Here is a 24,979-nt window from a genome sequence, read left to right on the forward strand (position 1 = left end):
AATCTACATTTAATTCTAGACAATATTCTATTTTAAACTTTCCATTAGACATTGAAAAGAACGACTTAATTACGTTTCAAGCAAATAAAAATTCACCTATGGAAGAAGAAAAAAAATTATTTGTTATTACGTACATAGAAAGAGAACTTTCATAATTTTCTATGTATTGAATACTAATCATTATGTACTACCTTAAGAATAACAAATCAACTGATACGAAGGAAGTATTATTATAACTTTTTGCGAACAAAGAATTTGAGATAGGTATGTGTGCTGTATGTGATATTAATGAAACTCAATTCCTAAAAAATAATATCAATGGCTAAGCGGTTAGAGTACGCGTCTTTGGTGTGGGGGACGCGGGTTCGATTCCCGGTGGGTGCTCATGTAGTTCGAATCAGTAGGTCCACGTCTCACATAGCCTCGCTGCAAAAACGAGACGTTAAACCCAAAATCAACTCAAATCAATAAAAAGAATGATAGACTAGAAGAAGGAAATGGTTTTAGAGATAACATGAAAGGAAAACTTCCTAAACCGACAAAAAGAGTCTATCCTAGATTAAATGCCATTATAAAAGGTGTAGAAGATCTTGGCAAGTTCATCTTTAGAAATGGATAGTGAAGTACTGAAAAACATTTTCAAAATAAATGAAAGCTATAGGTGTTTAATAACGTTTGTGTTCTCGAAATATGAATTTGCTCTTCCTTTTAAAGATAGGAGTAGAAAGAAAGTTAGAAAAGCCATTCGAATCAATTTTAAAAATTTGAAAACCTAATAATTTACAAACAGATCAAGGTAAAGAGTTTACTCAACGCTTTTATCCTAGAACACGTTAACAGAACTCTTTAGCAAAACGTGTGGGAAAGGTGTACTACGCGAGGAAATTACTAAAGCATCGTTGTGGTAAAAAATTATTTAATGATTATAATAATGAAGTACATAGAACAATTGGTATAAAGCTTGTAGAAGTTAATAGAAAGAATGAGCAGACAATATTAGAAAAGTTTATGAAAAAAATATAAACGTATTAAACCTAAATATAAAATTGGGGATTATCTTCGGGTAAGGACATCTAAAGGTTTGATAAAGATATAGACGTAACTGTTCAACAGAAATATTTGTTATAAAAGAAACGACATAATTTAATAAACGAATGTAAAGAATAAAATATTTAAATAACTCTCTTGTTCAAAGAAGATTTTATGAACCTTAATCATTGAAAACTAAATATCGGGACATCTTGATGAAAAATTATTCACAAAGAAAAGTAATAAAGTGTATGTTAAAGGTTTAAAATGGATGATTTCTCAAGAATTGATAGATAGACATAATGATGTAGTGTGGATTTAATACATGTGTAACTCTTTCTGGATACTAACATAAAAACTTGCTGACATAATCGCGTTACCGATAAGGTACCCATAGAGTTTTTGATGAAGAATATAAGAAAATACGAAAATTTTAGGAACCGGCGATCTACCGGGTCTGACCTATAACGAAAGCGAAACAGTGTTTATCAATGACTCCAGCCTTTAAATCTGACCTATAACGAAAAGAAAACAGCAACATTTAGACACTCAAAGGGCGGTCACTTATTATAGGTATTAACCGTTGATAATTGAAATAAAAGATTTTCAACATCATAAATGTGGGTACTGTTGATATTTCTCTTAGTTTAAACGATATTTGCAGCAAGTAGATGATTATTGGTATTTTTTATTTAAGTCAATTACAGATAAGAGTTAAGAATATTTTAACACTACTAAGTTGTGTAAAACTGGAGATAAAAGGTTTTATAATTGGTTTACTTAAAATTAGAGAATCAAGAGAATTAATTATTATAAAAAGTGATTAGCCTTCTATAATTCTACGAAGCTACGGAAACTATCTTAATATGTACAACCAACTGGAAGATCAGAACTAACTAATTCAATCGCTGGAACGTATGTAAGGAAGGAAGTATTATTAAGTATCTCGTTTTAGATTTTAAGTGACTTTTATCATAAGTGTTACAAAATTATTGTAGACTATTTCACACAAGTCTTTAAGAAACCCAAAGTCTAATGGAAAACAACAATCAAGAAGGGAAGAAGTTGAGCATTCGATGGAAAAATTGGGAATTGAAAATAAATAAGTTAAAAAAAGATCAGCACCGTATGGCAATGACAGTTCATAAGATTGTTTTTTAATCATATATAAGAAGAACAAACTGCACTAATTTATATCCTTACTGATGCATATAATAAGTACTACAACCTCAAGATAATATACTTAAAGCTTAGAGATCTCAACAGTGTTAAGCTTATTAATTTAATGCATTAAGAATTATATATTCATAAAGCAGGTGTAGAAAGATTTAGACACTGTTATCAGAAGATGAGCTGACTAAAGAGATTGATTACTTTATGATTGGTTAGTATATTTTTGTACTGACTTTACTCCAAGAGCATATCTGTATATCTATATATCTGTAATGGATAAACATTAATAAAAGTTTGTTAGACTTCTTATCTTTAAATTGTAAAATGAAATCTTTTGATAATCGCTGTACCATTACAATTCCTATCCAACATAATCAGTATCATATCATTATAATCCTTTACAAAGTTCCCACAGAAAGTTTGATGATGGAATAAACGACACAAGTTAAGCTTATCAGCATGTTTCCTAGAAAATATTTTGAACGTTTGCAAACGAGGAAAATCTTTTCAAAGTTGACTTTATCTATAAACTCATCAATATTTTTTTCATGAAATTGTTTATACATAGATTACTCTTCCCAGTCAATCTTATCGACAAACTCTCTAATAAAATCTTTTGATAAATAAGGAAATCGACGAATCCATATCTTATCAACCTTATGTCGAAATTATCTTATAAAATCTTACGATAACACTTTTTCGAGTATAAATTTCTATTTAACCATATCTTTATATTTACTTATAAAATATTCTATAACGGTCATAAACTCGTATACATCTTCGTAATCAACGTAGCACGTATCTGTTGTCATTGGGCACCTATGTGTTGTAATAGTATGTGTTTAATACCTCATACAATAACTTCATAACATGGCGATAGAGAACATCTTACAAAGCCCATTTCTCAGTTTGTTCACTAGCTTTTCCTATCAATAGACATACAAAAATCAATTAACTCTTTATTAGTACTTATATATAGGATGGATAAAAAGTACTGGCGATCCTGCCGGCACGCGCCATCTAAGTGACGAAGAATCGCGAGGTGGCAGCTCCTGCGAAGGTAATGTCACTTGAGGAACAGAGATGAGTGGGAATGCTGTAGTGTCCGTCAGTCAACGAGGGCAGTGGCGTAAAATTGGTATCGCGAATGGACGTGCAATAAACAATGTTCACTAAACAGGAACAGCGCACATGGATCAAAATTGAAGTGGGACGTGGTCGTAGTGCACAAGAATGTTATCAGGGACTGCGCGAAGCCTGTAGTGATGCAGCGTTGCCACACCGCACCGAGACGCGATCGGCTAAAGTGTTTCGTGAAGCCAGGGAGAACGTGGAACACAGCCAACGTCCTGGACGCGCTCCAATGGATAACACGACAATTCAGCTTCTTGCATCCTTGCTGGACGTGGACAGACGGTGGACTGCTTGTGAATTATCGAAAGAGATCGGGGTATGTCATAAACCTGTGCTGCACATTGTGCATGACATCCTTGGTTTCCGCAAAATTGCAGCACGTTGGGTATCAGATGCCATTACCGAGGTGCAGAAATGGCACCGCTATGCCCTGGCACAGGAGATGCTGGACCGCCACCAGAGTGAGGGTGATAATTTCTTATTCAGCATCGTCACCATTGATGAAACCTGGGTTCGATCGTACGAACGATGCTTAAAGCGCCAATCAAACGAATGGAAGCCTCCCGGTTCCCCTCAGCCAAAGACTGTTCGCCCTGATCAGGGAGGATTGAAGGTGATGTGGATTGTGATGTTCAAGGGGTTATCCTGAAGGAACCACGTCGTGGCCAAAGATACAACGCCAGACAAGCCATTCTCAATGCCATAGGGGGGTCGCTGCGAGACATCATCAGAGAAGAACGTGCTGACGGAGTACGGCGCCTTTCATACGTGTGACAGAAGGTTGTGGACATAAGGGGTGACTACATTGAAGGCATGTAGCATGTATTTTCACCGTTAATGCAGCCATTTGTAAAATATAACAGTCGTGCCATTACTTTTTATCCATCCCTTGTATAATGACTATTCAAGTAAATGTAGGTGTAAGAGATGCATTTTGTTTAGCAAGCATCGTATTCAATTAGTATTCTGCATATATATATATATGAACTAATATCATTGTAAAAGGTTTTCTGTATAATAGATATAGAGAAACGTTATGTTATAATACATGATATACTTAACCTTATTCATAAAGATTTTAAATTTATAGCAGGACTAATAGGAAAGTAAATATGATTAAAAGAGAAGGAAATGCTAAAATAAATCAAGTTAAATAGAGTATGCAGTTTTAGACTAGAATCAAACTGGGATAGTGGCAAAGGAACCTCGAAGTGATATGTGAGGATGATTTACGTTCTTAAGTATATAGTTCAAAATTAAATTATTTATTGAATTTGATGTATTTTCCATAACAAATTTATATTTAAAAATGAAATTTATTTTTGTCCCAATTCTGTAATAATTAGAATGGATAGATATACTGTAGTAGAATTAAGAACAATACTTAAGAAAAATAAGATAAAAATATTTTGGAATAAGAAAAACTGAATTAATTCACCAAATCGAATAACATGAACAAAATAATGAACATCAAGATGAAAAATCGAAAACCGAAAGAAGGATGATATTACGAAAGGTATCAGTAATAAATTAGATACGAAATATATTGTAGAATATTTTGAAAACAATTTGTAGATATTGTTATTGAATCTCTTAACGAATCATACATTGAAACAGGGAAAAAGAGTTCTAAATTAGAGAACATTTTTCAAATGTTTGTTTATTACTTTAGACATAACGTAAATTGTAGGCGCGTTTTTATCACCATTCAATTACACGTTCCTTCATTAAACGTTTTAAAAATTGTATAAATTGGGAAGCCATATCTAAAGTCTGTTTAGGCATCCTGATATTAAACTCCCCTACCTCGCACTACCTGCCTCTGCAAAGGGGAAAGCAAGTGGTTGACCTTCACAGGGAGGGAAGCTTTGGTAACAGACAAAATCGTGTAAACTTTAAAGTCGTATGCCAATTTGCTCGCACCTGATGTTGAGAAAGCACTACTGTTCCCTTTAGCTATCACCCCAGAGTAACAATCAATTACTGTTTATAATGTTTATTTTAAGAAAAGTATTGCTTATCATTTATCTACTTTAAAACACTTTATTGTCTTAACAAATATCAAAGATATTAAAATCAATAAGAGCTCAATTCACCCATTGTTTTGATTGAATGTGGAAGTTGATCCCTAACACGAATAGAAGAACGGGAACCAAGGAGTATCGAAAATAAAATGTTAATAAAAATATTTGGAGCAGAAAAGGCAAACATTCAAGTCAATTAAAGCGATATACAAGTTTTAATTTTACAACAACTACAGGTTACCGAGTATTAAAGAAGTAGTAAAGTTAATACGTATAAGATGAGCAGGACACGTTGCTTGTATGGAAAATACGCACAGAGTCATCAAGTCCTCTTTAAATAGCCTAGAAGGAAGAGACTATTAGGTGGGTGAAGGTAAAGGCTCCTGGACAAGGTAATGCAGGAACTTTGAACGATTGTTAACTCTAGAACCCATACCGAAAAGAAACTTTATACTTTTACATAGATGGGAACTAGTATACCCAAACTTATATCTCAGTCGGAAGCAATAATAATTGCATGTTCCGATCACAACAACATAACGGCATTATGTGCTAGTAGTACTACTGTTATTTTGACATGTACACTCTGATTGTGACAACAAAAATATTTGTCATTTTTTTTGTAAGAAGTATAGAATTCAAACAACTATTTACGTTTAGCTTCGTAGGAGTAACATTCTACCATGTTTTAATTTTTTCTGAAGGTATGCTTTTCCCTTCAAGATCTGTAGGATACAAAATTTCATCAAACATATTTTGTGTAATGAAAGATACCACAAGTCCTCTGGAGTAGCTATTTTGAGGCCGCGTGCTGGTCTGTGTGTGTAGGAAGCATGTTGTGTTGGCAAGTCTGAATAAAAACATACAGTACTATCTCTTCCGATTAAAATACTTGATATACCTGCTTCTGAATCCTAAGACAAGTTTCGTTGCCACTAGAAAATTTAATTTCACTTGAACTATTTGTTACTTATCACGCATTCATCATTTCCTAATAACCTTCTATATCACTCTCCTCATTACTATCATCAGTACTTTCCTCAGAGCATTAAACTCCTTCTGCATGCCACTCAGGCGTAACTTCTCTAGAGTTACTATCTTCTGGAGATACTGAACCTTCGATGTTCTGTTTTCTTGAACTCATTTTCACTGGCTAGTCGGTACATCTTGAAACTAGCACCAAATTACACTCTCACGTAATCAGGTTACACTAACTTGCCACGAAGGAGAGAACTTCCTCTATAATATTAAAATTATGAATAAGAGGTTTATTATTAGCAAGAAGGTTCATAAACACATTCGTAACATGGGAAACTTACATCGAAAGGGGTACACAAAGGAAATCCCAAAACAAATACAGTACAATGAATTGTCTATATATTCAAACAGATAGATGGGTTTTCGTTTGAAATATGAATATTATGATCTAAAATGTAGTTAATTCAACAATTAAATTTATGAAACACCTGCCAAATTCTAAGTCTAGATTTATCTGAGAATAAAATGCATTTATCTAACAACGTTCATGTACATAATAACAAACAAGGAATTATTTCCTGTTGAGGTATGAGAGACCCCTGGTATGGAAACTTATAATACTGATACAAAATTACAGAAATCTCGGAAATTGTTGTTTGCACAATCCTAAAATAACGTAAATTGCAAAACGACATTTAGGTATAAGACGTCAAGAAAGATAAACATTTGATGTAGACTTATTATACCACAAGACACTAATTATGTGTATGGGGTCTGTCAGACCCCACGTATCCGTTCTAGGATTAATAAAAACATGTTACGTTGACTTTTCACAGGTTAAAATCTAACCGAAAAGTTTGTTTCTCTGGCGATAAGCCTTAAATCTCTTAAATCCAAACCGATCGTTATTTTTGTATACCTTTCTTTCTTATACACGAATCAACTCTTGTTACAATATTAGAGTAGTTGCTAACGCTCTCGCCTTCGGTGTGAGCGGTCCCGGGTTCGATTTCCGGTGGGGGCACTCATTCCAAAGAGTATAAAAGATTTTTCAGGCCAGCTATCCTGAATGAGGTTTTACTGCGTTTTCTTTATTCATACCACTCAAATGTCGGGTTGGTACCTCACTTATACCTCCCAGGCCGTTTCTTTCCTTCTCCAGTCCTTTCTTCCTTTCCTTTCCCGATAGTGTGCCCGCCGAGGGACTTCATCCTCATACATGACGGGCTAAATGACCAGGGATGCGGAAAGTCCAGAAATCTGAATCCGAGATCCTAAAATCCTACAACATTAGATTACCCTTTTAGGCCATTACCGTGTCAATCCTGCAAGTTAATTACTGCAAAGAATTATTCCTATTAATAGAGACCGATAATATTTCTGAGACAATAAAAGTGCTTTTCTCCAAGAGAAACTCAGGAAACAAACATTATTATTGGAATACTATTATCAACATAATTTATTCTTCTAGTTTTTATCATTTCAGGTTCTACTGCTATCATCTTAGAGCTGTGATATTTTAGAAATGCATTAGTTTTGTTTCGATTTTATATTATTATGAAATTATTGTATCAATACAGTAACTACCTAATCAATTACCAACCCTGCGACCACTTGCCATTCCAACACCATGTCAGAACTCCGACTGCCAAAAGAACAAAAATAAACAATGCACCTATTCAATAACATGTAAAGTATAATAAGTGTGTTATTTATCTCACTAATATAAGTAATTGTAATTAAGTGTTAATTTATGGTGTGTTATCATGAAAGTTATAATTTACAATTTAGACATGTTTAGATACACTCTACACCTTCTTGTGAGGGGCTGATGGTAGAAGACGGAAGACCAAAAGTCAACTCTATGGGAGCGTGGTTGGTGAAAACTTCTTCTTTTTCCTATCAGCTTATGCGGAATAGATTATAGTAATAGAGATTTAGGAATTCATAACGATATCATAAAAAGTATGCTAATACTTTATGTTGGAAACGAATATGTGAACAAACTAAGTAGTCTTTGAAGCAATATTTTCACCTTAGACTAGCATTTGTATTATAATACAAAGACTGTAAACATCACATATTAATTGGACGCAATATACATCTCAATACTCTGAAAGATTGTCTCTTAACATTCTTAACGAATTTAAAGTTTTATTTGAATTAAATGTTATGCCTTGTACATGCAGTCTTCTAAGACCTCATTTTTAAAAAGCTATTAAAGACAAGTAAAATTTTAGTGTCGTTTCAATACTTTACAAATTTGCAAGATATGAACTAGCGAACTTTTTGAATGAAATTAGTGATTTAATATATTGGAGGCTTAATCAAATTTTGTTTTATAAAACTCCGATTGAGAAATACCAGCATAATGTTATTAATTCGAATGTTTGTTTGAATGATAAGAGTCATAAATTCATACTTATACGTCAACAAAATGAAAACCACAATGAAAATGAGTAGGAAAAAAGTGATCGATCTGGCTCAACATAGAACAACATTGGCCATATGAGGCCAACTCACAAGCCCCTGGGAAAATGACCACCGTGCACCGTGAGCCCACGGTCTTTTACGACCTCCATTTTAGGGGTGAATTTATTCCCTTTTATGAGCACTTTTAAGGGGGTGTATTCGTTCTCTTTTACGAGCATATTTTAGGGGGTGAACTCGTTCCCTTTTACGAGCATATTTTCCAACCCCTATTTGAACATAGCAGAATATGAACATACAACAGAACAGATTCGTTCCCATTTATGAACACTCTTTCAGGGGTGAACTCGTTCTCTTTTATGAGCACATTTTAAGGGGTGAACTCGTTCCCTTTTTCAACCCCTATTTTAACATAGCAGAAATTACATAGCACAGCTAATAAAAGAACATGGTTTATTTCAGAAATTACACTGAGACTACGTAACACACAACATCCTCCATTTTAAGGGGGTGTATTCATTCTCCAACCCTTACGAACACATAGCAGAAATTACGAACACACAGAAGATCAGATAATACATAAGACTACGTAACATTTCAAGGGTGAACTCGTTCCCTTTTCCAACCCCTATTTTAACATAGCAGAAATTACACTGAGACAATGAACACACAGCATTTTAGGGGTGTACTCGTTTTCCAACCCTTATTTTAACATAGCAGAGAATAGAAGTGTACTCGTTTCCAACCCTTATTTTAATGTAACATTATTTTCTTTTACGGGGGTAGCAACACCCCCAACCCTCCTCCTTTCTCATCCAGGGATTGGGACCGGCAATGGCGGAGTTTAAAAAAAATAACATCATCATACTCTCATAAATGAATAAAGCATAATATCATTAGCATCAATAGTAGTGAGTGAGAATTTGTTTAAAAAATGCTGCATCGAATAACCAGATGCACGACATGCTAAATATAGGAAACAGTAATGTCCACAAAATTGAGATAAATCACCTTGAATACGTCTATTATTCCATGTATAATACAGACAGTTTCGTTTTAAAAACCTTATATGATGTTGTATATAGGGAGGTATACCTTAGCTATCGAAATACTCTCCCACACACATATTAGATATATAAACAGCAACCCAATGTTCACCAGGCTTATCACTAGAATCAGTATTTATAATTATGGCGGCTGGAAATGTATGAATAAACAAAGGTAACTCATCAGCAGCATATACACCAATAAAATGATCTTTAGGCAAATTTTGTTGTAATGCTTCATAAAGCTCAATTGTATTTAACATTTTTTTCTTTAATTAATATATATTTTTCTCTGTAAATCAATTTCTAATTCTCAAGAGAATTCACCATAAATAATTGTTGTTACAGGAGATGGCAGTGCTTCTTTAAAATGAACCTCTAAACGTACACTTCCTTGCCGTTGTGGACTAGTATGAAATGCAGCACTTGCGCTTGAATCAGGAGTTAAATCAAACACCAGTAGAGTATAACCATTAGGATATTCAGCGAGTGAAATATTAATACCTTGATTAGAATAATAAATACCTGAACCTGTAAATAACGTAGAATATGCTTGTACATATAGCTTATTATCAAAATCTGGTTGTAGAGGTTTGAAGGGCATTGGATTTCCATCAACATACAATGTAAAAAATGACATACTAAAATGTTGAAAATTGAATGGATTTGTTTGATAAGTACCATTGAAAGCAGCATTAGTAACAAAACCAATAATAATACGTTTAGGCACTATGCCTGAAAACAGATCTGGAAGTGTACTATCCATAATTCCTTGTGGCAGAGTTTCTGTCTTCACCTGCACTTTTGTTATAGGATATTTTATTCTAAATTTAGGATTTTGTAATACTTTATTTTGTGCTATTTTAACTGCTGGTGACACATCAACCTTTTTCACAAGCAATGTTGCATCTGTAATTACAACTTTTCCATCAGCATCTGCGTCACCCATTAGACAAAATGTAGGTTTAGCTGGAATTAGTTTAATACGCAATTGTACACCATTCACTAAAAATTTCTCCTGATTGAAAATATCAGCATGAATATAACCCAATAATTCAAATGACTGACTTAAAACAGTGAGAAGAAAACGTTGTTTAAATCCTACATTAGCATCGGCCACACTGTCCATATGCCCTGCAGTATCTTTAAACCACATTGATGTTTGAAGATGCGTTGTTTTAGCTTCAGTATTATAATTTAGTAGTTTTTCAATATACGATCGATATGGATATGTATGTGAAGAGGAGGAAATAATTTGATTATTTAAATATAATTGCACTTCACTGAACATTGCATTGAGAAAATCATTTACAGGGCCGATTTTCTTATCGGCAGAAGTTAAATTAGAACCATCTGATTTAGTAATTTTACCTTTAACATATAACATTGTGTGCGGTAAGTCAATATAGTCATCCCCATGACCGGGGACTACAAATTCTATTGGTGCATTATCAGCTATTGAAGCCACAGATTTATATGGAACTATTTTATCACCTATAATACTGGTTTGAGTGGGTAAACCAGCAAATAAATCTAATTCTGATTTCATACACTCACACTGCATTTTTCTCTTACTATTAATATTCACACATGGTAAAATTTACAATACCATATTACGTCTACGAAAATGTAATTTTACACATACACTGCCATATTGGAAAGGAAGTGGATTACCTGTACTATCTCTTAAATCAATAATAATTTGATCAAATTGTTACGTTGCACAGTGACATAATGAGGATTATCAAAAATATGTACATTATTAATACCATGCTCTGTAATATTTGTATTTATAATACGTAACAATGGAGCTACGGTGTCACCCACCATTTGTGGTTCTACAATATCACTGTAAATATACATAAGTGTAGGTAGCGCTTTTTGTAAATCAGGTGGATAACGAGCATGATGTACAACTGCAATATCTTCTTGTTGAATATGATCAAAGCCTAGTATTCTGGCTAGTTCAGGAGATAGGCGTACTTCTATATGCTTCTCTTGATCTTTTATTACTCTATTAACCTCAATTCGTTTCACTGATGCTTTGACTTTTAATTGTAAATTTAATATATCACTTTTATGATTAATTTGAGATAGAATATCATCAACATGATAATAGTGGCCTGGTAAGATTTGAGTTATTTTCCAGTTTTTTGTATTCATGAGACGATAATAAATATTATTTTATATTTGGAAACATTCTGAAATGAACTTGTATAATGCACTTCAACAACAGCTGTTTCGTACACTCCCTTCTCCAGTACAATAGGTTGATATAATTTAGTAGTATAACAAGCAAGAGTATTTTGAGGAAAATATTCCATAGAACTATTGCTAGGAAGTGTGAGATAAAAACTATCACTTTGCTCCATAATTAATTAATCAAAGATATCTTTGGATCTTTTTATCCGTTTTACACCAGCACCACTAAAATGAACTTTCTTTTTCTTCTTCCAGATCCTTCCAACACCTGATTTAATTTATTTTGAGCTTTATTTTTTAAATTTGTTTTAGCTTCTAGCCATCGATCATGCAAAGACTCTTCAATAGGTCTATTATTATCTAGTACATCTCCTGCTACATTAATTCCTGTACGTATCAATTCTTTACCAACAGTTTTTGCACCTTGTTTTAATAAAGGAAATACAGTACGAAATAAACCTCCTAGAAAACTACCAATGCCATAACCTTCTTGATATGCTGTACCTCTATACACGTTATAATTACCTCCTGCTTGATGTATGTAATAATTAAGGTAAGGCTCATTCATCTTTCTTTCTATATACTTAAAAATAACAATAGATTACAATAGAATATTATTATTATTGCTTATAAGTACACCATTTGCGTTTACGGGGTGGAGGACCATCCTCTTCGTCTTCTTCGTCTTCTGTTAGTTTTCTAATATAATCTATACGTTACATGTAGGATTACCAATGTACTCTAAGGGTATATTGGCTTTTGCTAATAATGTAGCAAAAGGTTTCCAGCCAGCAACTGAAATATTTTTCTTACGACATCTATCAAAATCGGATATCAAATCCACTATATTTGCACCTGGAATTAGTTTATTATTAATATTCACATTTCCATTATCGTCCCATTGAATATTTGGATTTTGTTTCAATTTACGTAATAAAGGTCTCGCTTTACGTTTACAAATTTCAGGGAGAGTAGATATTATTTCATCCTCCTCCTCCTCCTCCTCCTCGTCCTCTTGTTCTTCTTCCTCCGTAGTAGTTGTTGCTGTTGTTGTAACTGCTGCCGGTTTTTGAATTATATTTAAATATTTTTGTAAGACTTCTCTATATTTTGTCCATTTTTCTTCTGCATTTAAACTTTTATTATTTAAAATTTCTTTCATTTCATCATCAAGATTAGATATCGTTTGATAATGATGTAATTTTTCTGGTGAGATTAAAATAAATTTTTGTGCGTTTTGCATAATTATTTAATTAAACTAGATAGTATACCACCAATAATAGGTGCAAGCAAAGCAGTAAGAAAACCACCTTTTTGTATAATTATTCGTTTTTTCTTTTGTTTTAATGACGGACCTTTTTTCACCAAATATCTCAGTTCCTTTTTATATTTTTTAGCTTATTTATCTCTGTTTTATTTAATGGAACATTTCCCTGTAATACGTTATAGGAACATTCACAAATAGAACGAATTAAATCAGGATCTGCATTTTGTAAAATTGCCTTACGTGCTTTCGGTTTTGACTTTGCTAAAAGTTTTAACATATGTGCATTTTCCTTACTAATCATTTTTTTACGGCTATTAAAGCACAAATAGTTGTTAGAATATAAACCATATTACAATTATTATTTTTTACAGGTACATAAACATAATTAAAAGAATCTGTTGGAAAGATATTTGTTCGAACTCGCTGCTCATCAGGAGTATTTTGTTTTAAATCAAAGAGTAAATAACCACGTGCAATTCGAGTTGCATCTTGATATGCTTCTTGAATAAATTTTGTATTACCTGGATACAATTGTCGTGCGAGATAATTAATTTGAGCTTGGTCTCTAGGATTTTTAAAACAAACAATATAATGACAATTTAACGAAATATCCCGCATTCCTTTTTGTTGATGGAAAATATTCTGTGTGATAAATATTACACTTGTATTTCTATGGTGGCTACCCTTAGTAAATATATCTACAATCCGATGGTCACACTCACGCATTAAATCATCTATAATGACAAGATGTGGACCCTCATGTGCTTGAAATTCATTATTTTGAGGTAAACCTTCTTTAAACGTACAGTTTGAAAGAGTATCATACAACGGTTGCCATTCACCATAACACCATACAATATTTTTAAATAACTTAATATAATGGTCAAGAAATGTTTTAACAAAATATGATTTTCCACAACCTGTAGGACCTGCTACCATACATGTAAAAGGAATTTTCCATTCCATTGCTAGAATTTAAAATACTTGTGACTACATGCTTCACCTATAAATTCTTGACTTCTCTTTTTTTACAATATAGTATGTTTTAAATCAATCCAAGAATTTTCAATTTTTGGCAGACCTAACCATTTCACATAGGCCTTATTATTTTTCTTTCGCAAAACTTTTTGAATTAAATATGTTTTTGGAAATTTCGTTAATTGTAATTCGTGTCCGTAAAATCTTCCTTCAATAGGTTTATTATTTGAGTCTACTAAGTGATATGTCGGAGGATTAGTGAAGAAAACTTTAGCAATTCGAAAAATTTCTGTACTCCAATTGCGTGTAAAACCTCTATCAAAACCAGGACGCTTAAGTTTACTAATTCTTATATATTCACCTATCTTAAATTTACTTTTTCTTTTTATCACAGAAAACTTTTTGCAATAGATGTTTGTCAATAGATGTTTTTCATTTTCTTTTTTAATAGCGTCGATAGGTTTCATTTTAATAGTGGAATGAATAGTATTATTATAATTATGTAGTAATTCCGGTAGAATGCCAATCCATTTATAATTTCCCTGCAGTGTAAATTTTTTCCACATTAAATTACGTAATGATCTATTAAATCTTCAATAATACTTGCTTTCACATCACTGTACGTGGAATAATGTTTAATGTTATTTTGGTTCATCGCCTTCAGAAACTCTGAGTTATAAAATTCTCGACCCCTGTCAGTTTGTAAAAATTTAGGGCTTTTGTTTGCTTTTCTCAGTACTGTTATAAATCCATGTGTAATTTCTTTCCCAGTTTTATTTTTCACAGGAATAGCCCAAGCATATTTAGAGAATGTATCTATCACAGTTAATAAATATTTGAAATTTCGATTAATTTTTGCTAGACCTTTCAATTTTCCACTATTCATTTCAACTAAATCAGCTTGCCATAAATCATGAATCCCTTTCGTTATAACGGGTATTCGAGGATAGTTTTGTCTTGCACTTTTATGTAATTCTGCCACTATTTGTTCTCGAACTGATAGTGACATATTTTTTAATACTAATATATCCAAAAAATTATATCGTATTTACAATATACAAATCGTACATTTTACATCTTTATTATTATAATACCCCCAAGGAACAGTGTGTATATTACAATTTAAAATTTTTCTTTTGTCATCATACGGATCTAACGCTAATTTTGTCACCTGATTTATTGTTAAATTATGGTATTTACTTTTAATTTCAAATTGTGTTTTATAGATCGTGTCGTTTTTAAATATACATGATTTATAATCGTTAAACGTAATCTGTTCTTTAACTATATTTTTCTTGATCCCTTTACTTTTTTTTCAATTCTTTATTTTCACCAGTTTTTATTGCATAATTTTTTGCTCGTAACCCAACATATTAAATCATAGGAACTCCACCTAATTCGTCTTTCATTTTACCCAAAACGTGTTTATTTTGTGTGCTATATAAAGAATTATTTTCAGGATAATTTGAGGTGTCAAAATACTCAATCATATCTTTTATATCGTTATAAATATTGTTAGTTTTAATTTGGTAAATGAAAGAGTCAGTATCCATATATGCAATTCTAATTTTATCTGCATATCGCGGTTTCATTATATTATAATGGAAGTTATATATAGCTAATTTTGATAATTCTAAAACTGTCGCTCCTACGTAAATTTTTTTATTCAGAGTTACCAATTTTTTTACCATATGAAACAATGCCAAATTATCAGCCAATTTTACCCAATTTTGAAACTGATTTTGCGCTACTAATTTTTTACACTTTTTTCATTGTTAATTAATTTTGTATCAATTCGTTTTCGTAAATTCTCCATTGTCTTTCCGTATACAGAATTATTTAATAACTTATAGAAATCTTTTTCAAATTCAATTGTAGCATGTGCACGGCGTTGAGTATTTTCTTGAATATAAGATGCAAGCCATTTAGATTGACGAAACCATAATATTTTATGTACTTTTACCAATATTAAACCTTGTTTTAGATAAAATTGTAATACTCTATAATGCAAGATATAATTCGATTTCGATTTAAGTGTCAATAGTAATTTTGAATACTTACCATTCGGTGGAACTTCATTAGTTGGAGCACACGGAAAATCAGAATGGTATTCGTGTAAATAATTTGGATACTCTAAATCCACTTCTAGAAAAAATCCCCATTCACTATCCGTGGGCCAATTGATAATTTTAAGTTTGTCTTGCCAATTGTCAATTTTATCCTCCCACCGAAAACCACCATATGGTAAATAGTCAATCATTGATAGTCCGTACAGATTTTTCATGTCAATATACAGTAAATAAGATTTTTCTTTTTCCACATCAAAATCATGTACGTAAGGATTATTAGCTTTGGCATATCTTAACACAGCTTGAGTAATACCTCCGCGAATCAATTTTTCTACAAACATACACATATTGATATCTGATAAAAGTTCAAGTTCAATTTTTGTTCTATATAACATGGCTTGCCATGCCAACCCAGGTGCAGTAAAACAATTAATCGGATCAATACAAAAAGCATTTAAACATGTCTTTCTAAAATTCTCCAACACATCTGCTGTGAGAAGTACATCACATTTTAAATATAGATCGTGGTAGTCCCCTAAATTTTCACATTTAAACACACGCCAAATCAGTCTTGCATATTGATAATCAATCTCGGAAATTTGTGTTCCATTCAATTTGCTACTAAACGCCTCTCTTCCAGGAAATTCAGTTTCTTTAAATGTATCTAAATTTGTTATGTATTCATAAAAATAAATTTCCTTACGGAGAATTAAAGGAAACTTTTCATCAGAAAAATATTGCTTTGTATAGACAAATTGCTCAGGTTTTAATTTTGACACCAAATTTTCGAGACTATACGGTAAGAATTTAAATAAGTCTACAAAACGTAACTCGATAGGTCTACCATTAAAATTAAAGTGCTTAGAGAATGTTATGTATTTCTCAGTGCTTTCAGCCATTACAAAAATATTTCAAGGGGTGCAACCTAATTCTTTCACAAATAAATGTGCGTCATACCCAGACAAATTATGGAAGAAGACAGGGATAAAATTACTTTGACGTTTAATTTGTAAATTACACTTGTTGCACACCGTGGCAATAAATTGACCAGTTAAATGGTTATGATGTTTAACTTTTCTATTGTTACTCGTATATTTACTATCACAAACTGAGCATTCAGTGGATAGGTTAAACTCCTGTAACTGAGAACTATTTAATGGTATTAATGGTTTTTCTTGATCTAATATGTTTATGATTTTTCTTAATTCATTCTCCATAGCAGACATAAACTTCATCGATACATTTTCTCCCCGATAAATAACTAAATCTGATTTCATATAGTTGTTACTCCAACATACAATATAACCAAAACTGCATGGTATATGTTGGTGAATTTGTATTGTATGAGATCCACTTTGTTTGTTTATAGGTTTTAATAAACTTTCCATATCTGCAATTATTATCACATCATTCTGTAATAACAATTTCAATTTTCGAAATTTTAAAACTTCTCCTTGTTTCGGCATGTTAATTTTGGTTGGAGTGTGTTCTTTAGATAATTTGTCATGTTCATCTAATTTTGATTTGTTATAAAAAGATATTAAACATCGTCTACAAATAAATGTTTGATGACTACCTAACTGATGTCTGACTAAACCATTTAAATTTGTAATTAAACAATAATGAGAGTTTAAATATAATAAATCAATATGTTTACCTACAGCTGTGTTTTCGCTTATACGTAACGGGAAAATAATTTCATGATCATAGTTAATGCCATATATATTAATGGAAATTTGTTCCTTAGGAAATACGGAATTATACATATGTTCAAATTTGCTTATGTGTTCTATTTCAACGGGAAATTGTATATTGGTTTTTTCAAATAATGGTAATAAAGTATTAATGTATTATATGTAATTATTCACATGATATGGATTATCTTTTGTGGGATGCAACGCAGCTAGAATACTATACATAAAACTTCTATTATCGTTATTTTGAATATTTAAAACACATTTTGTGGATAAAATCCATTGAGGCAATTTTACATAAGTTTTCTCTTTATGACTCTTCAATAACGCATTGATATTTTTTATTAGACAATAATGAGAGTTTAAATATAATAAATCAATATGTTTACCTACAACTGTGTTTTCGCTTATACGTAACGGGAAAATAGTTTCATGATCATAGTTAATGCCATATATATTAATGGAAATTTGTTCCTTAGGAAATACAGAATTATACATATGTTCAAATTTGCTTATGTGTTCTATTTCAACGGGAAACTTTATATTGTTTTTTTCAAATAATGGTAATAAAGTATTAATATATTGTATGTAATTATTCACACGATGTGGATTATCTTTTGTTGGATGCAACGCAGCTAGAATGCAGTACATAAAACTTCTATTATCGTTATTTTCAATATTTAAAACACAATTCTTTTTGGATAAAATCCATTGAGGCAATTTTACATAAGTTATCTCTTTATGACTCTTCAATAACGCATTGAGATTTTTTTATAAGACAATAATGACTGTTGCAACTTTCTTCACAATACAGTAAATATATACGTTTATCTACAGCTGTGTTTTCGCTTATACGTAACGGGAAAATAGTTTCATGATCATAGTTAATGCCATATATATTAATGGAAATTTGTTTCTTAGGAAATACGGAATTATACATATGTTCAAATTCGCTTATATGTTCTATTTCAACGGGAAATTTTGTATTGTTTTTTTCAAATAATGGTAATAAAGTATTAATATATTGTATGTAATTATTCACACGATGTGGATGTTCTTTTGTGGGATGCAACGCAGCTAGAATGCAGTACATAAAAAATCTATTATCGTTATTTTCAATATTTAAAACACAATTCTTTTTGGATAAAATCCATTGAGGTAATTTTACATAAGTTTTCTCTTTATGACTCTTCAATAACGCATTGAGATTTTTTATAAGACAATAATGACTGTTGCAATTTTCTTCACAATACAGTAAATCTATACGTTTACCTACAGCTGTGTTTTCGCTTATACGTAACGGGAAAATAGTTTCATGATCATAGTTAATGCCATATATATTAATGGAAATTTGTTCCTTAGGAAATACGGAATTATAAATATGTTCAAATTTGCTTATGTGTTCTATTTCAACGGGAAACTTTATATTGGTTTTTTCAAATAACGGTAATAAAGTATTAATATATTGTATGTAATTATTCACACGATGTGAATGTTCTTTTGCGGGATGCAACGCAGCTAGAATACTATACATAAAACATCTATTATCATTATTTTGAATATTTAAAACACATTTCTTTTTAGATAAAATCCATTGAGGTAATTTTATAAAAGAAGAAGCGGAAAGAGGATCATATTTACTGATTTTAATTTCTAAGTGATGGTTTGGTTCAGAACATAAAGACCACCCTGATTTCTTAATTGCTCTATTTTCTTGTTCAACTAAAATTTTATTAAATAGTTTTTCTATTATAGAATTCACATCTGTACTCAGCAAAATAATTTCGTTACCACTATTTACAAAGAATCGACATGTTTCTAAATCTACTGGTTTTACAAAAGTTGTAGCCAAAGAAAAATTTACTTTAAATGCTGAATTATCTTGTTCCTGTTTTAATATATCTAAACAGTCTTTTCTTTTATTCTTTAAAAACATCCACTATCCTCATTTAAATCAGTATCACATTTTAAAATAATTTTTTTTTAAATTATTATTAAATACAGTATCAGAATTGATAGTATTTGATTTAACCTTTTTTGTTGCCATTTTTTTAACTAACTCTTCAAAGTTACTATAATAATTTTGAACTGAGTTTTTATAATATAATATTATTATAAAATGTCTTACTTACAAAAGAAAACAAAACCACACTATTAATAAACCACACTAATAATATAAACGCACACACACAAAAATATCTCAACTTTACGCTTCACACGGTAAACATGAAGTGATTACAAAAAAACATGTTGGTCAGTCTTTTATACCTGTCTGACCGCATTACGTAATATTGCGCAATAGTATGAGTCATGCTCGGGGACTCCCCTCTTTTTTTATAGCTTTGTGATTGATTACATTACGTTCAGGGATTCCTATCGTTGAATGACAAGTTATTGTCTGTTAAAGAGAAAACTAGGTCAATGTTTTTTAAAATCCGGATGAATGACATAATGAGAATTATCTACATATGGCGGAAGTTATTATGTAACTGATAACAAAACACGGAAGTTTCGCATTCTTTAAATAATCATCTCTGCTATGTTCAAATATAGGTTAGAACAAGTTCAATCCTTAAAAGAATCTTTGCTATAGAGTTCGAATGTATTATCTGTTATGTTCAAATAATGGTTGAAAAATGAGAACGAGTACACCCTCCCTCCGTAGTCTTATGTTTGGAAAATAGGCCCACCCTTTAAAATGGACTATGTTTAATCTTCCATGGAACGAATACAACCTCATTATTGTCTTAGTTTTATGTAATTTCTAAGTTCACCCTCTAAAATGGAGGTCGTAAAAGACCATGGGTTGGAAAATATACCATACTCTAAATAAGGGTGGAACAAGTCTTATGTATCTGCTGTGTGTTCACCTCTGCTATGTTTCGTAGTCTCTGTCTGATGTGCTATGTTAAAATAAGGGTTGGAAAAGGGAACGAGTTCACCCTTGAAATGTTACGTAGTCTTATGTATTATCTGATCTTCTGTGTGTTCGTAATTTCTGCTATGTGTTCGTAAGGGTTGGAGAATGAATACACCCCTTAAAATGGAGGTTGTAGTTTTATGTGCTCTTCTATCTGTTCGTAATTAACATACATAGGGGTTGGAATGAATACACCCTTGCTATGTTACGTATTCTTATGTATTATCTGTTCATAGTCTCAGTGTACTTTCTGCTATGTTAAAATAAGGGTTGGAAAATGTGCTCATAAAAGAGAACGAGTTCACCCCTGAAAGAGTGTTCATAAATGGGAACGAATCTGTTCTGTTGTATGTTCATATTCTGCTATGTTCAAATAGGGGTTGGAAAATATGCTCGTAAAAGGGAACGAGTTCACCCCCTAAAATATGCTCGTAAAAGAGAACGAATACACCCCCTTAAAAGTGCTCATAAAAGGGAATAAATTCACCCCTAAAATGGAGGTCGTAAAAGACCGTGGGCTCACGGTGCACGGTGGTCATTTTCCCAGGGGCTTGTGAGTTGGCCTCATATGGCCAATGTTGTTCTATGTTGAGCCAGATCGATCACTTTTTTCCTACTAAAATGAAATACGAAATATTTAAGTTCTTAAGAACGATCATTTAAATGGATCTTTAAGAAATAAATTAATATAAATAAAAAGCTGTTCAGAATTGATGAATCGTAAAATTGATGTCCGATATGTAAGGAGTCGAAATTTGAAATGTTTGAAACTAGCTGTGAACTTTGTGTTGGATGTAGCTGGTGGAGAGAAAATAATGCTTCCCTATGTACAGAAATCTTTTAATAGAAAATAGTAATAATGATTCTGGTGAGGATGATATAGAAGAAGCTAGTAATGATGTTATAGACGTAGCTTATATTTTGATATAGAAGCTTGTTAATTATTCAGAAACTATGGACATATGCTACATGATAAAATAAACAGAAACAATAAGATGGGTCAACAAGAATGAAGGGGCAGTTAAAAGAAGATGTGCTAGATGTAGTCGGATCAACCGCTAACCGTGGCGGCCTGTCTTCGAATATTTGGCGAGCTTATTGCGTTAGGAAATTACACGAATGCCGCAATTTTACGGTATTAAGGTGGCTTTTGCCACTTATCCGTCTCTGAACTTGCTTGAAACCATAAGTACCGGCATTCACCTGCCACATGGGCTCTTCGGTGCTGCCTTTAATCCTCTGCTCTAAATTTTGCCAACAAAATATTGCATTGATGTTTATACCAAAACGTGGTTAAAGCACAGAATAACTACAACTTTAGTGTTACTTGTGTGTTGTTTCAACAACAATGACACGGCCACCCGAGCATGTCAAAAGTAACTAGTAATTGACAGTGAGAACTTTTAATTGGATATAATTGTTTGCAATGAGGAAAGCTTTACGCAGTATATTTGATACTTTTTTCAAGTCACGTATAAAGTAATCTGTTCTGCTATAATCGGTCACGCAAGTACTTTTTAAGCCCATGAACTGTCTGACACGGTTACCCGATCAGCTGTGCTGTCAGCCATTGTTCTTCAGATCCAGCATACAAAAGACAGTTTAGAACAATACAGAGTTCGTACAATCATTCAGCGGTCATTTGTCGAAAAGTCTTTATGTGTCATCCAGCTTTACGATGACGGCAGCCACATCAATTGCTTTCAGCTTTCAACCGTAAGCTGAACGATGCTATGCCGTAGGTCATTTTCCCATCATTATTCGCCGAAGGCGATAGCGGACTGACGATACTTGACGGCACTTTGGACACGTGGAAAATAACTCGTTTTATATATAATTATTTGTGATTTTGATGTTATATTAAGATGCAAGTCGAATTTCTTAGACAACAGCTAATAAATATAGCATATGGCCAGGTCGTATGAATATTAGCTGTTTTATTTTGCTACAAAATCTTCTCTATAATTAATAAGAAATGAGTGTTAATAGCACTGTAAATAATAATTAAACAACAACGAAATTACATCAAAAGGTGAAAGTACAAAACAAGAAGATGACAAATTTAAGTTCATATAGTGTAGTAGAATTAGGAAAAAATATGCAAAGAAAGATGGTTAAATATTCCCAAGTAAGGAAAGCAGACCTGAACGGCATTGTTAAACAACATGAAGATGAATATAATAAATTACAACTGAAAAAATATATTCTCATTTAAAGAATGAATCTTTGTAGAACTGACACTTCTAAGATTTAATAGAAAGATAGGTCTTTAACGGTTTTCATTTTAAAAAAGAAATGTTTAAAGAACCATAACTAAATGTGAATCAAAACCAGTTGATGTAGAGCTCCAAGATTCAGCATTTAAATCAACATTATAAACGTGAAAATTTAAAACAGATGCCCTAGAAGCACGTAATTCCCTAGAACATTATGCTATTCAACATCAAAGTCTTTGATAAATAAACTAAATAATAGCTTAAACAATCATGGTTCATTGAAGATTAATATTTTAATAGAATCTGAACAAAATAAAGGAAAAGGAATCAAAAGCTTCTATTTTAACACTACTAACAAATAAATATACCAATGAACCGATTTAAAAGAATTTATAACTAATGCTAAAGAAATACTGAGAACAAAAGTTTATAAGTGTAAAGCTAGAGGTTCTATATGTTGCTCTTATGAATATGAACTTTATGTTATTACCACTTAATAAATATGCACCATATAGAGGATCATAATACAAAAAACAACCAGCTAAAATTAAAACAAAAAACAGTTATTATTAATTTAAAGAGCAAGGATTAAAATGTTTTTATGTTAAATTGCTTCTGTTCAACATCCTATTTAGAAACATTCACAACGACCATGAAAATACAAACATGTTTTGACAGACTTGGAAATAAAAATAAAGCATATTGATTTTCCGGTAAAACTAAATGAAATTCCAAAAATTGAAAGAATACTCGATAGTCCATCAATGTGTATAAATAAAACTTGAAATGTATGGTGTACATTTTATATCACACTCAAAAGAAAAAAATATGTAAATTTAGTATTTATAAGAGAAGAAAATAAAGCCCATTTTTTGGATTAAAGACTAAAATATATTAATTAGTAGCCAAATTACTAAATTTAAAGATCGAAAATATTTACGTGATATATGTTTTTTGTATCTCCACTGACCAGATACATTAAATAATAAATGATTGTTGTACTCACAAAGCCGTTAAAATTGAAACCACAAAAGATACATATATTGAATTTAATAACTATCCATATACAATTAAAATGAAAATTGTGAATTATATTGATTTTCAATGATTACTATATAAGGTTGTAAAGCATGTTATCCATAAAATAATAATATGCGAAAGACTATCAGCGTGTAAAAATTTTATAAAAGTGCTAAAGAAAGAAGCCCAACAAATAGCGGAGATATGTAAACAAAATAACGAATTACTTTTAACTTATGAACAGATAAACGACTTCAACAATTTTAAACACTGTTCCTACTATAATTAAAATATTCTGAAACGATCTTAGAGTTAAAGATCATGATCACATAGCTGCATAATTTGTAGCTTCGTTGTTTAGTAACTGGTATTTAAAAGTTAAAATACATATGTTTCTACCAAACATAATATGATTCTCACTTGTTCATAAGACATTAAGGAATTAACCAGTAGTAAATAGAGTTAATACCTAATAACTGAAACGATATTTATCATTCAGTAAAAAAGATCGAATATCAAATTTAATTTTATAGAGTTATTTTGATTTATGATATATAGTTTCGCCAAATTATCACCAAACCTAATAAGAGAAGAATGGCTCATACACAACGCTTCGGTTCTGATGAAGAAGAATTAAAAGTTGTGATAAGAAAATTCGTTTCTATGCATGGTTACGTGTTTATCCATACACAATTATTGGAATAAGTTCGAAAAATACTAAAAAAGGAAGCATTCTTCAACAAGCTGATTAACAAATATTAGTAATGAGGACTATGAGCATGCAAAGGAAGTTTGGGAA

At 31.7% G+C, this 24,979-nt stretch overlaps 1 protein-coding gene across 1 annotated transcript; it reads left to right on the forward strand.

The window, feature by feature from the left end:
- Positions 1-3,367: 3,367 nt before the first annotated feature.
- On the forward strand, positions 3,368-3,985 carry LOC145661186 (protein GVQW3-like). The gene has a single exon (XM_081726637.1). It carries the CDS (start codon positions 3,368-3,370, stop codon positions 3,983-3,985), a length of 618 nt encoding a protein of 205 aa, XP_081582763.1.
- Positions 3,986-24,979: the final 20,994 nt, after the last annotated feature.

The sequence above is a fragment of the Thermobia domestica genome, chromosome 9, assembly GCF_964235325.1.
Source record: "Thermobia domestica chromosome 9, izTheDome1.hap1.1, whole genome shotgun sequence".
In the NCBI taxonomy this organism is placed as follows: domain Eukaryota; kingdom Metazoa; phylum Arthropoda; class Insecta; order Zygentoma; family Lepismatidae; genus Thermobia; species Thermobia domestica.

Excerpts from the sequence above, each read along its gene's own strand:
- LOC145661186 (XM_081726637.1), top strand. The coding sequence starts at position 3,368 with ATGTTCACTAAACAGGAACAGCGCACATGGATCAAAATTGAAGTGGGA.